This window comes from Falco biarmicus, chromosome 2 (genome assembly GCF_023638135.1).
Source record: "Falco biarmicus isolate bFalBia1 chromosome 2, bFalBia1.pri, whole genome shotgun sequence".
Classification (NCBI taxonomy): domain Eukaryota; kingdom Metazoa; phylum Chordata; class Aves; order Falconiformes; family Falconidae; genus Falco; species Falco biarmicus.
The window spans coordinates 534,501-545,334 of NC_079289.1; the positions used below are offsets into that span (position 1 = coordinate 534,501).

The 10,834-nt window shown below is 63.0% G+C and overlaps 1 protein-coding gene across 1 annotated transcript; it reads right to left on the reverse strand.

Annotated features, from left to right (window-relative positions):
• Nucleotides 1–3,679: 3,679 nt before the first annotated feature.
• LAMTOR1 (late endosomal/lysosomal adaptor, MAPK and MTOR activator 1) lies at nt 3,680–10,306 on the reverse strand. Its single transcript, XM_056329582.1, has 5 exons — nt 10,151–10,306; nt 7,767–7,912; nt 6,651–6,728; nt 5,960–6,086; nt 3,680–4,317 (listed from the first exon to the last, which is right to left on the reverse strand). The coding sequence occupies exons 1-5, from the start codon at nt 10,190–10,192 to the stop codon at nt 4,225–4,227; spliced, it is 486 nt and encodes a 161-aa protein (XP_056185557.1). The 5' UTR covers nt 10,193–10,306; the 3' UTR covers nt 3,680–4,224.
• Nucleotides 10,307–10,834: the final 528 nt, after the last annotated feature.

Below are 10,834 nucleotides of genomic sequence, written 5' to 3' on the forward strand. Positions count from 1 at the left end.
GTGCAAGCAGCCGGGAACTGAAGGAAGACCCCCAGGAGCCACCGTACCCCAGCTGGGTCCCCCGTCTCCCGGGAAAGGGACACCGCTGAGCTCGGCCGGAGACGGAGGATCGGCCGCGGGCGGGCGAGACGTGAGAACGCGGCGCGGCAGGACCCCGGCTCGGAGCCGCCGCAGGGCTCTGGCCACGCGGACCGAGCGGGACTCGCCCCGAAGCTTTTCTTACCGGCTGGGGAGGTGAAGCCGCGGTCAGCCGGGGACGGCGCGGGGAAGGGGCCGCAGCAGCCGGGCACACGGCTGCGGGCAGGCTGTAGGCTCAGGTCTTCCTCCGGCAAAGCGCCAACGTGGCTCGCAGCCGTGCTCGGTGCGGGGCTGGCACACGGCAGCGACGGCCAGGGGGCCCTCCACGGAGCCCCAGCGGCAGAGCGGCCAAGACCCCGCCGACGCCGGAACGAAGCGGGAACGGCCGCTCGGCGAGCCGCGCACTGAGCCCCAGCTGCCGCCGCTGCGGTTGAAATACCAGGGCCCGCCCCCGCCGCCTCACCATTGGCTGCTGCCGGGGCGGAACGCGCGGCGGGTGCGAGAGTGACGGGGGGGACTACAAATCCCAGCGGCCGCTGTGCGCGGGCCGAGTCTCGCCTTAGCCGCTTGGAACGCCGGGAGAACGTTGCATGGCAACGGCGGGGGGGGGGGGTTGCTCCCGCGACGGGTTCGGGGACACCCGCGGGGCCCCCTGCAGCAGGACCGGGGCCGGCGTGAAGCCGCGGGAAGGGGCGCCCCTGTGAGGGTACGGGGACACGTGGGGGGGGGGCTCCAGGCCGATACGGGACCGGGCGTGAGGCGGAGGGGCTAAACTTCAAATCCAGTCTTAGCTTTTCTCCGTGACTGACTTTACAGTATCGCATAAAGTGGGCAGCTGCTGCCAGGGCTCGGGCACGCGCGCAGGGAGCAGCGTTTCCTGATGGTCAGAGGGACCCTCCGGTGTTCCAGGGTCTGCCCATGGCCTCTGGGCCGGGCACGGGGCGGCCACTGATGCGAGGTCCCTGTGAGGTGTCCCTGCGAGGGCTTACTGTGAGGGGTCCCTGTGAGGGTCCCTCTGAGGAGATCCTGTGAGGGGGTCCCTGTGAGGGTCCCTCTGAGGAGATCCTGTGAGGGGATCCTGTGAGGTGTCGCTGTGAGGGGATCCTGCAAGGTGTCCCTGTGAGGGGTCCCTGTGAGGGGATCCTGCGAGGTGTCCCTGTGAGGGGTCCCTGCGAGGGGATCCTGCGAGGTGTCCCTGCGAGGGGTCCCTGCGAGGGGATCCTGCAAGGTGTCCCTGTGAGGGCATCCTGCGAGGTGTCCCTGTGAGGGGATCCTGCGAGGTGTCCCTGTGAGGGGTCCCTGCGAGGTGTCCCTGCGAGGGGTCCCTGTGAGGGGTCCCTGTGAGGGGTCCCTGCGAGGGGATCCTGTGAGGTGTCCCTGTGAGGCAGAGGGGCCGGGACTCCCGTCGGGGTCAGGGACACGCGTAGGAACGGGCACCTGGAGGGGGCCCAGGGCTGGCAGGCCACCAGGAGGGGGTTTCTTGGGGGCAGGGGGTCCTGGGGGGCCGTCAGCTCCCAACGCGGATGGGACCCAGGGGATCTCTGGCCTGGGACCCACGCTCAGGGGGCTGGTTCGCACAAGGGACCGGGGCAGGGCACACGCCTGCTCTGAACTCCAGATGACCACGCTCTGCTGCAGTGTGTAGCTGTGCGTTACAGAGACCGGGGCACAACGCTGAGGCCGAGCTGACTCTCTAAAGCTGTTGGAAGCGACAAACGAAGGGGCTTCTAATCGAGGGGGGCAGCCTTGGGAAGCGGGGGGGGGGGGGGGGAAGGAACGGACGGGGAAAAGATCTCGGTTGTCCAGTTTTGTAGGGAACGAAAACAGTGTGGTGTTTGACAGTGATAATGTGCAGCTGTGGCCTTGCTTTGACGATGTGCAGCTCTGATCCTGCAGCAAAGATGTAAATAACTTTGAGGGAGTATGAGAATAAACCTGGATGAGACAGAAACAAGGGGGAACGTGATCTCACCTCTAGAGGATAAGGGAACAGCAGAGTCGCCTGTAGTGAGCAGGGGCTGGGTGCATGGACAGTAGAGCTTCAGAAATAATAAAGCTTTTAGCAGCGCACGTACAGAGTATAAATTATAAAAGCTGTAACTAAGTAACAATAAATGTCTTTGCCTCACAACCCTTGCAAGGTCCGTGCCTCGTATGCCACAGAAGTTATGCAGGAAGAAGCCTCTGAGTGAGGAAGTTCTGGCCCCGAGGGGAGAGCAGCCGATAAGGCCTTGCAACCCCCAGAAAGTTGGTCGAAAGTAGGGCGAAGGTGACTGTGGCAGTGGGAGATCGCGACCTCGGACTCACATGGCCCCCGAGAGAGGGCAGCCCCCGCTTGGGGAGATGCGCCCTCAATAAACACCTTCAGCAGCACTGCCTGAGGGTGCGCACTAGTTTGCACGAGAAGTGAGACACTTGTAACCAGCCCTGTGCGTGAATGAAAATGAATGTATCATGCATGCTGGATGTGCAAGGGCTCTGCTGTATATAACGTGTCCTCAAGCAGCTCGGTGTGCACGCTAGGAGGAAATCTCCCCTGTGCATCCAGCAGTGCAATAAACTGCCATCAGCTTTCTAAACTATCGTTTGATTTGGAGAATTTTCTTGGTTGCAATTTTTGGTAACACACAGAGGCCCAGGGCAGGGTAGGGACATGTGTGGATGTGCGTGGGGGTTACCTGCAGGAACCCCAGGGTTGGTGCAGGCCCACTCTGCCCCATAGCACCACACAGGAAGGGCCCTGCCCCACAGTGGGCGATGCCAGCCCAGGCGGACCCCCTAGCTCACCCCTCCCCAACTTCAGCTGCATCAGCTCCATCCAGGGTGGGTCCAGCAAGGTCCCCGCTCCCCCCACAGGAGCCTCCAAACCCCTTCTGTACTGGAGGACCCTCTCCCCCGAGCTGCTGACAGAGGCAGACAGCGGCTCATGCAGTTGTTTTCTACAAAATAGGACCCTGGGGTAGCCATGGAGGTGGACCCCACCCCACAGATCAGACCCAGACAGCAACACAAGGGCTAGCGGTGGCACAGGACTGCCCAGAGGTATGGGGATGCACTGGCAGCGGTGCAGCCACGCTCAGCCCCCTACCCTATGGCATACCTGGGTGGCACAACCGGACCTTGCAGCTCCCACATGCCGCTCTGCTCAGCCCCAAGAGTGGGGAGAAGCCATGGGGCCACATCTGATCCCACACGCTGGGATGGACGGAGACACCAGAAAGCCCCCCCAGCCTCCCTGTACCACCAGCAGCTGTCCAGAGCTGCCTCCAGCCCCAGCTCACCCTGTCTTGCTGTATGGGGCTGGGGGCATCAGCACACCCTGCCCACCCCCAGAGCATTTGCCAGAAGCTGGTCCAGTGGGTCCCAGTAACCAGCTGGGAGATTAGAGGAAGGCTCCAGGGACTTTATCCAGAGCACAGAGCAAACTCCATAACCAGAACACAGAAAAGCAAGTCCTGTCCCTTAACAGGGGCACATCCTTCCCCAAACCCCCTGTACCTGCTCCCAGGAAGGGCAGGGGGACATGGGTGTCAGCACAGCTCCCCCAGGGCTCTCCCACTGCATCCACGCTGCGGTTGGTGCAGAACAACGGAGACAGGTGCTGGATAAACATGATTTTATCTACTGTGGCCAAAAATAATAATTAAAAAAAACCAAAATAAAGGTCCAAACATGTAAAAATGAGTAGAAAGGGTGTCAGACGCCACTAAGTCCCACGCAGAGAGTCACATCTGCAGCAGCCTGACTCTGGCACCCCTTGGTTCCTGCCCACCCTTCTCAGCGATACGGCACATGGTGCTGACCCGTGCCGGGGTGCCCCCGCGTTGGCATTCCCTTTGTGGTCATCCCTGTGCAATGTGGCGTCTGGCAAAATGCAGCCCCCTCCCCACACACACCCACCCATGAGGAAGAGGAGGAGAAAGCCTCTGAGCAGCACCAGCAGGTACCGCTGCAGGGCTGACATGCCGGCAATGGGCATCTTGGTGAATAGTAGGAAATCGGGTGTCTGTACAAGTTCTGTTGTGGTGCCATGGGGAGGGAGGGAAGGAGAGGAGAAAGGAAAAGAAACAAACAAAAAAGACAAGGAAGGGGAAAAAACAAAAAGCAACCCAAAAATCGGTGAAGCTGTGGTGCTGTGGGGTGGGCTCAGGGGATGCCAAACTGTACAACCAGTTCTTCTTTGGCGTCAACGCGGATCTGTGAGAGTGCGCTGAAGGCGTAGGCAGCTATCCGGGACACCTGTGGGTGCAAGCGTAGCAGCCAGCGTCAGCTCTGGCGAGCATGGTTATCCCAAAGAAAAGCCCACAGAGCAGCAGGCCTGGAGGCCCCAGCACATGCCACAGCAGCGGGGCACCAGCCCCAGGTGTTTAACATTGCTCAGAAGCAGGACAGGAGGGGGAAGCACCCCCCACCCTGCAGCCCTCCCACCCCTGGCGGTGCCAGCCCACCCGCAGGACAGGGAACATTTGCGCTCCCCAAAGGTCCCTGTTGCCAGGGCTGCACTGGGGCAGGGCTGTGCCCCAGGGAGACACTGCAGCAGCAGCCCCCTCCCCGACGCAGGGCTCCGGGTCAAAATGCTTTCAAAACCCTAAAACCAGGCTTTTGTTCTCAGAGTGGAGGCTGTGCCAGCAGGGCCAGACCTGTCCCTAAGTCAGCCCTGTCCCTGGGAGAAGCCATGACATCTCAGTCCACCCCACAGTCAACGGGAAAGCTGGGCTGCCTGGGCAGCTCCTGGCACAGCGGCTCGCTGCAGGTAAGTACAGGCAGGTGAGCTTGCCACAGTGGGAGAACGTGCCCTCTGAGCAGGACCCACAGCTGTTCCCAAGATCCAGCCTGGCAGAAAGAGCAAGACAGAGGCCGACTGGCAGAATCCTGCCTGCCGGCAGCTCCTTCCTGCCTCCACAAGCTCAGGCCTGGCTATGTCCCACCCTGGGAGGTCCCTTGGCAGGGCTGCTCTGCTTGCTGGGACATGCCTGGATACCAGCCTGTCTGCCTTTGGGAAGGGGTTTTTGGCAGCACAGGGACAGTCTCCTCTCCCTGCATCCTTCAATACTCAAATGCCCCGGGTAAGGAGGAAGCTCGATGAGCAGAACAAGCTGCAGCGAGGTTTTTGTACTGGGCTGCTCCCAGGTGCTGGCAGAAGCCACAACACCTCAGCCAGCCCCACAGCCAGCAGGAAAGCCGCAGCTTTCAAGTCCCGTCACTCTGAGAACTGGCATATGGTTTAAGAACCAGCCCTTGCCAGCAGGGAACAGGGACAGCCAGCCTGCCAACAAACCTGGGCCTCGCCAGTGCTAAAGTGGCAGCTCCTGCCTCTGAGGAAAGAGTGTTTCCCCAGCAGCCCCCTCCTTAAAGCAGCAGGAGGTCTCCCTGGGAGCAAAGCTGTCTGTGCTGCAAAACACCCTCCTGCTGTAAATGATGTTCTGAAGGGACTGGAAGGAGTACAGAGCCGCAACCTGCATGCAGTTACTGCTCTAGAGATGTGTGACTGGGCTTTGCCTTCAGCACTAACAAGCCCTTACAGGGCTGCCTGAAACTTGGGATGTTTCTGCATTGCCCACCAGCACTATGACTCCCAGCACCACACTCACCGGAGCCCTGGCACAGCCCATGCTCAAGCCCACGGTGCCTGTGCTCCTCTGGCGAAGATGCACCAAGCTAAAGACAGAAGGGGCCACCAGGACCTGCCTGGGATCTCCAGCACAGCCAGGCGGCCGCAGACGAACTGAAACAGTCGCTGCCACAATTGCCAGGGCTCCCAGCGAGTGGAGACAGCACTGCTTCTACAGGACCAGGACACTTCAGCTCCCACATCTTCATGGAACATCAAGGTGGGGCCAGGAAGCAGCTGTAGGGCAGAGCTCCCCCCAGCCCCTCTCACCTGCTGCAGGTCTGCAAAGGGGACGGGGTCACTGGCGAGTACTTGGTGCGGTTGGTTGGTCAGAGACGGCAGCAGCGGGAGCTTCTTCCAGTGCGTCAGGTTGTTGCTCAGCATGGCCAGGCGCGTGCTGCGGTAGGGAGAGCAGCTAGGGTCAGCACTGGCACCGGCAAGGAGCACGCCAGCCTGCCGCAGGGAGCAACGGGACACTGGGAGACCCAGGTTCAGCAGAAGATGCGTGCTGCATTTCCAGGCACAAGCACCACCAAGAGGGAACCAGGGAGAGCCGCGCTGCATCACTCCCAGCATCCATCCCCTCTCCAACCCCCGATGTAGGAGGATAAGGGAGCTTCCAGCTCTCCAACACAGGCGCCTTTCAAGCGGGGAGCAATCACATCCAGCTACACGCCATCTGCTCTGAGTGCCAGGAGGAAACACAGGAGCCCTTTGTGCGTGGCTGCCCTTGCCAAGCCCGTAGCCGGGACGAGGCCTCTGCCCACTGACACCGCCACGGGCCTCACCCAGCAGTGCCAGGGGGTGGAGAAGAGGAGCGAGGCCAAGCACCACCTCCCTGGATGCAGGGAGCCCTGTGACACACTGAGTTTACTCTCCCAAAGCCAAACCCCCAAGGCCTGGCCTGGGGACACAGCTTTGAGGGGCTGCAAGCATCCCAAGGGAGCAGGGCAGGTCCCACCTGTACTGCCTGGCTCTGTCCATGTACTCGTGCTGCTCCATGCCCTGGGAATCAGCTGCTGACACGTCGATGATGTTGCTGTGGAGACACAAGACAGCAGGTCCCACTGCAGGCTTGTCACTCCCCCCGAGCCCCCTCCGCATCTCAGGCAAACTAAGCACCCTCCAGTGAAGGTGCTAGGACTTCAGCTCCCTAAGATGAACAGCCTGGGACTGTTAGGAGGCCAGACTCACAGCATGGATGCAGCCAGCTGGACACCAGTGTGCCAGGCTGGAGCAGCTTCTTGCTGGGAAGGAAACACCAAGACTATTTGCCTGCAACTGCCCCGAGGCCGATGCAGCCAAAGGCACAGAGTGCTGGGGGCTTTGGTCCACAGCCTCCTGCGGTGTGGGCTGGCCTGTACCCTGCGGACCTCGGCACACAGCCACATGGGGAAGGAGGCTTCACCATGCCATAAGGGCTATGAGGATTAAGCGTTTGGCAGCCATCCTGAGAGCCCTGGTACCAGGCCCCGGGCTCAGAGAGGAGCTGGACACTCACCCAGGTCCATGCCACAGCCTGGCCGCATGCCCCACACCTTCCCCCCCCACCCACAAGCAGAGTAGCACTCAGGGCTGCTGTGACACCACGTGTCACACACATACCAGTTGCCACTGGCCCCTCTGTGCCAGGCAGGGCCCATACGCAACCCAAAGCCCCCCCGTCAGACAGGCAGGGCACAGCCCCCACCCCACATTTCCCCCACCATGTTCAGGGTCAACCTCCCTGGAGAGGACAGAACACCCCATCCCCAGTGCTGGTGCCACCCAGTCCCCCTCTCTGCATACCCAAGGACTCGCTTTCCCAGCTGAGCAGCCGAGGGGTCACCTCACACCCGAGGTCTCATTTCTGCACCCCCATGGGGCTCAAATCAGAGGTAGGAGGTTGTCCACAGGCAGCCACTGCCAGAGCTCCCCCCTTTCTCTCAGCACCTACAGCCAGTTGCAGGCAGACCCCCGACAAAGCTGCCATGTCCCACAGTCATCGCTAGTTCCCAAGACATCCTGCCTGCCTGGCCACGGCACCTGCCCACCCCATCATGCTGCAGCACTGAGGTGGTTACGGCACAAGGCTTACATGGCCGTTTTGGCGAGGATGGAGGACAGCATGGCCTGCTCATCTGTGCGCGCTGATGGGAGGTTGTGGTAGCTCTGCTCTGCTCCATTCAGCACCTTGTTGGGAGGGCTGGACGCCGGTTCCAGCAGCCGCTTCGTCTCTTCTTCCTGGGGAAAAGGCAAGAGGAGAATCAGCCCCAGCTCCTTTGTGCCAGCAGCTTTCACCTCATAGGACAATGCAAGTCTTGCCATCAGCCTGCCGGGAGGACTCCCTGCACATCCCAGCATAACCCCAGCACAGCCCTGGCTCTGCTAAGGTGACATCCAGGCTCCTCTTTCCAGATCCCTTTGCTTTTTCCCAGCCAAAGCCTCCTGTGCCACAAAGGGAGGAAGCACAGCTGAAATCAGGTAGTGTGGTGGCAGCACATTTAGAGTAGCTAATCCTAGACAGGAGCCTACAGCCCTGCCTGCCCCCTTGGGCAAGCCAACACACCTAGCACCCCATGGCCAGGCAGCATGCGTCCCCTCAAAGGATCCCAACTGCCTGCTCAATGCACCAGCGCTGACCTGCCCAAAACCTGGTGGCTAATTAGGACATGCCCAGCGCATGCTCAACTGGCCTACACAGAACCTACCACAGTCTCATTGCCCAGCTGAGGGCCAGAAAGATCCCTGCCAGACTTTTGTGTCTGCCGGTGCTTATCTGGGCCATGTGAACCCCACCAGCTGCAGCCCAGGGGCACTGTGGGGCTGGGGGTGCCCAGAAGGGGCTCTCAACAGAGCAGAGCCGCAGGGCACATCCCTCCCCAGCTTCAGCCCAGGGAGTGCAGAGTGGTAGCTCAGGCCTTAATCCTCTGGCTTGGCCAAGCAGCAAGGCAGGAACTAGAAGAGCCTGGCAGGGCACTGATAGGCGTAAGTAACCAGGAGAGCAGGATACGCAGCATCCCAGGGTGAGTGAGGAGTGCAGTCACTCCTCTGCATGCCCTGTCAGTGGCATCTTCAGCTCCTCCCTGACCAGCAGCTCTCTCTCCCCTTCCTCCTGCTGGGAAACGCTGCTGCACTCCTCCAGCCAGGCCTCTCCCCTTCCCCACAGCCCATGCCAGAGAGCACCACGGCTTGGTCGCAGGCTAGGCTCCCCCAGGGACAAGCTGTCACAGACGAGCTCCCTGGCAGGGCACAGGCAGGGGCTGCCCACACTGCAGCTGCGGATTAAGTTTCTGCGGGACAGGTGACAGCCCCAATTTTGCAGCAGCTCCTCAGCAAGAGGCACCAGTGGGGACAGTCACACTGTCCCAGGAAGGAAAACCTGGCACCGTTCCCACCAGCACTGTGACTGTTTGGGACCCTGGGCTTAAACCTGCATCGGTACAGGGCATGCAGGGCCAGGGGTGGGGGGCTCCTCTTGCCCCATCCATCAAGCCCCCCACTCCTCCCACGCAGCCCCAGGGACACTGCATCTGGCTGTGTGCACTAGAACAGCAAGAGAAACTCAAGGAACGGGAGACACAAAGATGACTGTGGGCAGGAGAAGCTCCTGTAGACTGTTCTAGGAGAGAGGCCAGCCCTGGCTCTGTGGGGCCAGGGAAGGGCCATACCCCACAATGGGACACCAGCAGGGAGGTAGCACCCACAGGGACAGATGGTCGCAGGCACAGGGGGAAACCGGCCACCACAAATTTACCAGGGTGGAGGGCAAGCACCGGGGCTGCTTCCAAAGGGCCTCTGCAAAGCAGAAATAACGGCAGGAGGGCAGCGCCAGGGAAAGGGGCTGGGCGGCAAGGGGCACGGCCCCAGCACCCCGCAGGTTTCTTTAGGGACTGTCACCCGTGGCTGTGGAACCAGCAGATGCAGCACCGAGGAGCCACGAGCAACGGCTCAGGCCTGCCCCGCACCGGGGGCGGGGTGAAGCCAGGCCAGGGTCACCGGCCTCCCCTTCTCCTGCCGCTGTCACGCCGGCGACATCACCAGGCACCACGCCGGCAGCCTGCCCAGGGCCTGCGGGCCGGGCAGCACCGCAGCGGGACCCAGGCGGCGGTGGGGTCAGACCCCACACACCCCGCAGCGGGGCCGGCAGGAGCGAGGAAGGCTGTCAGGCGCCGGCAGCGGGCCGCGGATGCAGGCCCCACGGCTGTCACGGACTCCTGAGGCCCGTCCCCGCGGGGTGGGGGGGGAGCAGGCGCTGCCCGCAGCCCACCCCGGCGGAGGCAGGCGGACACCCCCAGGCCCGCCCCCCTCGGGACGGAGACCCGCCGTTCGGTCCGGCTCGCCCCGCCCCGGCCAAGGGGAACCCTCCGCTCCGGAAGCAGGGCCGGTAGCGCCGCTTCCCCCCGCCCCGCCCAGCAATACTCGTCTCGGCCCCCGCCGGCCCGCAGACCCCCCGCCCTCCCCCCCCGGCGCGGGGCCCACCTGGTCGGAGGCCGAGGCCTCGCTGCTGTAGCAGCAGCCCATGCCGAGGCGCAGCAGGGCCGCCGCGCCCGCACCCCACCCGCACGGGCCCGCGCCGCACCGATCACGTGAGCGCGCGGCGGGCGGAGCCGCGGCGCTCCCCCGGCCAATCCCGTGACCCGACATCCCGTCACGTGGCAGGAGGGCGGCCAATGGAAAAAGAAGGGCCGAGGACTGGCCCGCCCCGCCTTAAAGGCGCCGCCGTCACGTGAAGGGCAACCAATCAGCGCGCGGGGTCGGGAGGCGGGGGCGGGGACGGAGGAGTGCGCAGGCGCGCAGGTCCCGCCCTCCCCCTCCGCGCCGCGCCCTCCGCCGGGAGCGCGCGCTGGGCGGTGTCACGTCGCGGCGTCACGCGGGCGGGGGCGGTGCCAACCACGGGCACGGGGGCGGGGGCGCGCGCCCCGGGAGGGAGCGTGCCGGGAGCGTGGGGGGCGCGCAGGGCGGCGGGGCTCCTAGTACCCCCAGTGCTCCCAGTGCCCCTAGTATTCCCAATGTCCCCAGTTCCATGCTGTGCCCCCAGTGCTCCCAATGCCCCCAGTGTCCCCAGTTTTCCCCCGTGCCCCCAGTGCTCCCGGTGACCTTGTGTCCCCAGTTCCCCCCAGTGCTCCCAGTGCCCCCAGTATTCCCAATGTCGCCAGTTTTCCC

What these genes read in the sequence shown, in the direction of transcription:
- LAMTOR1 (XM_056329582.1), bottom strand. Translation starts at nt 10,192, where the DNA reads ATGGGCTGCTGCTACAGCAGCGAGGCCTCGGCCTCCGACCAG. An exon ending in AGGCCTCGGCCTCCGACCAG is followed by an intron (nt 7,913 to 10,150) that starts GTGGGCCCCGCG and finishes CCTTTTCCCCAG; the next exon opens with GAAGAAGAGACGAAGCGGCT. An exon ending in CCTTTGCAGACCTGCAGCAG is followed by an intron (nt 4,318 to 5,959) that starts GTGAGAGGGGCT and finishes TTGCACCCACAG; the next exon opens with GTGTCCCGGATAGCTGCCTA.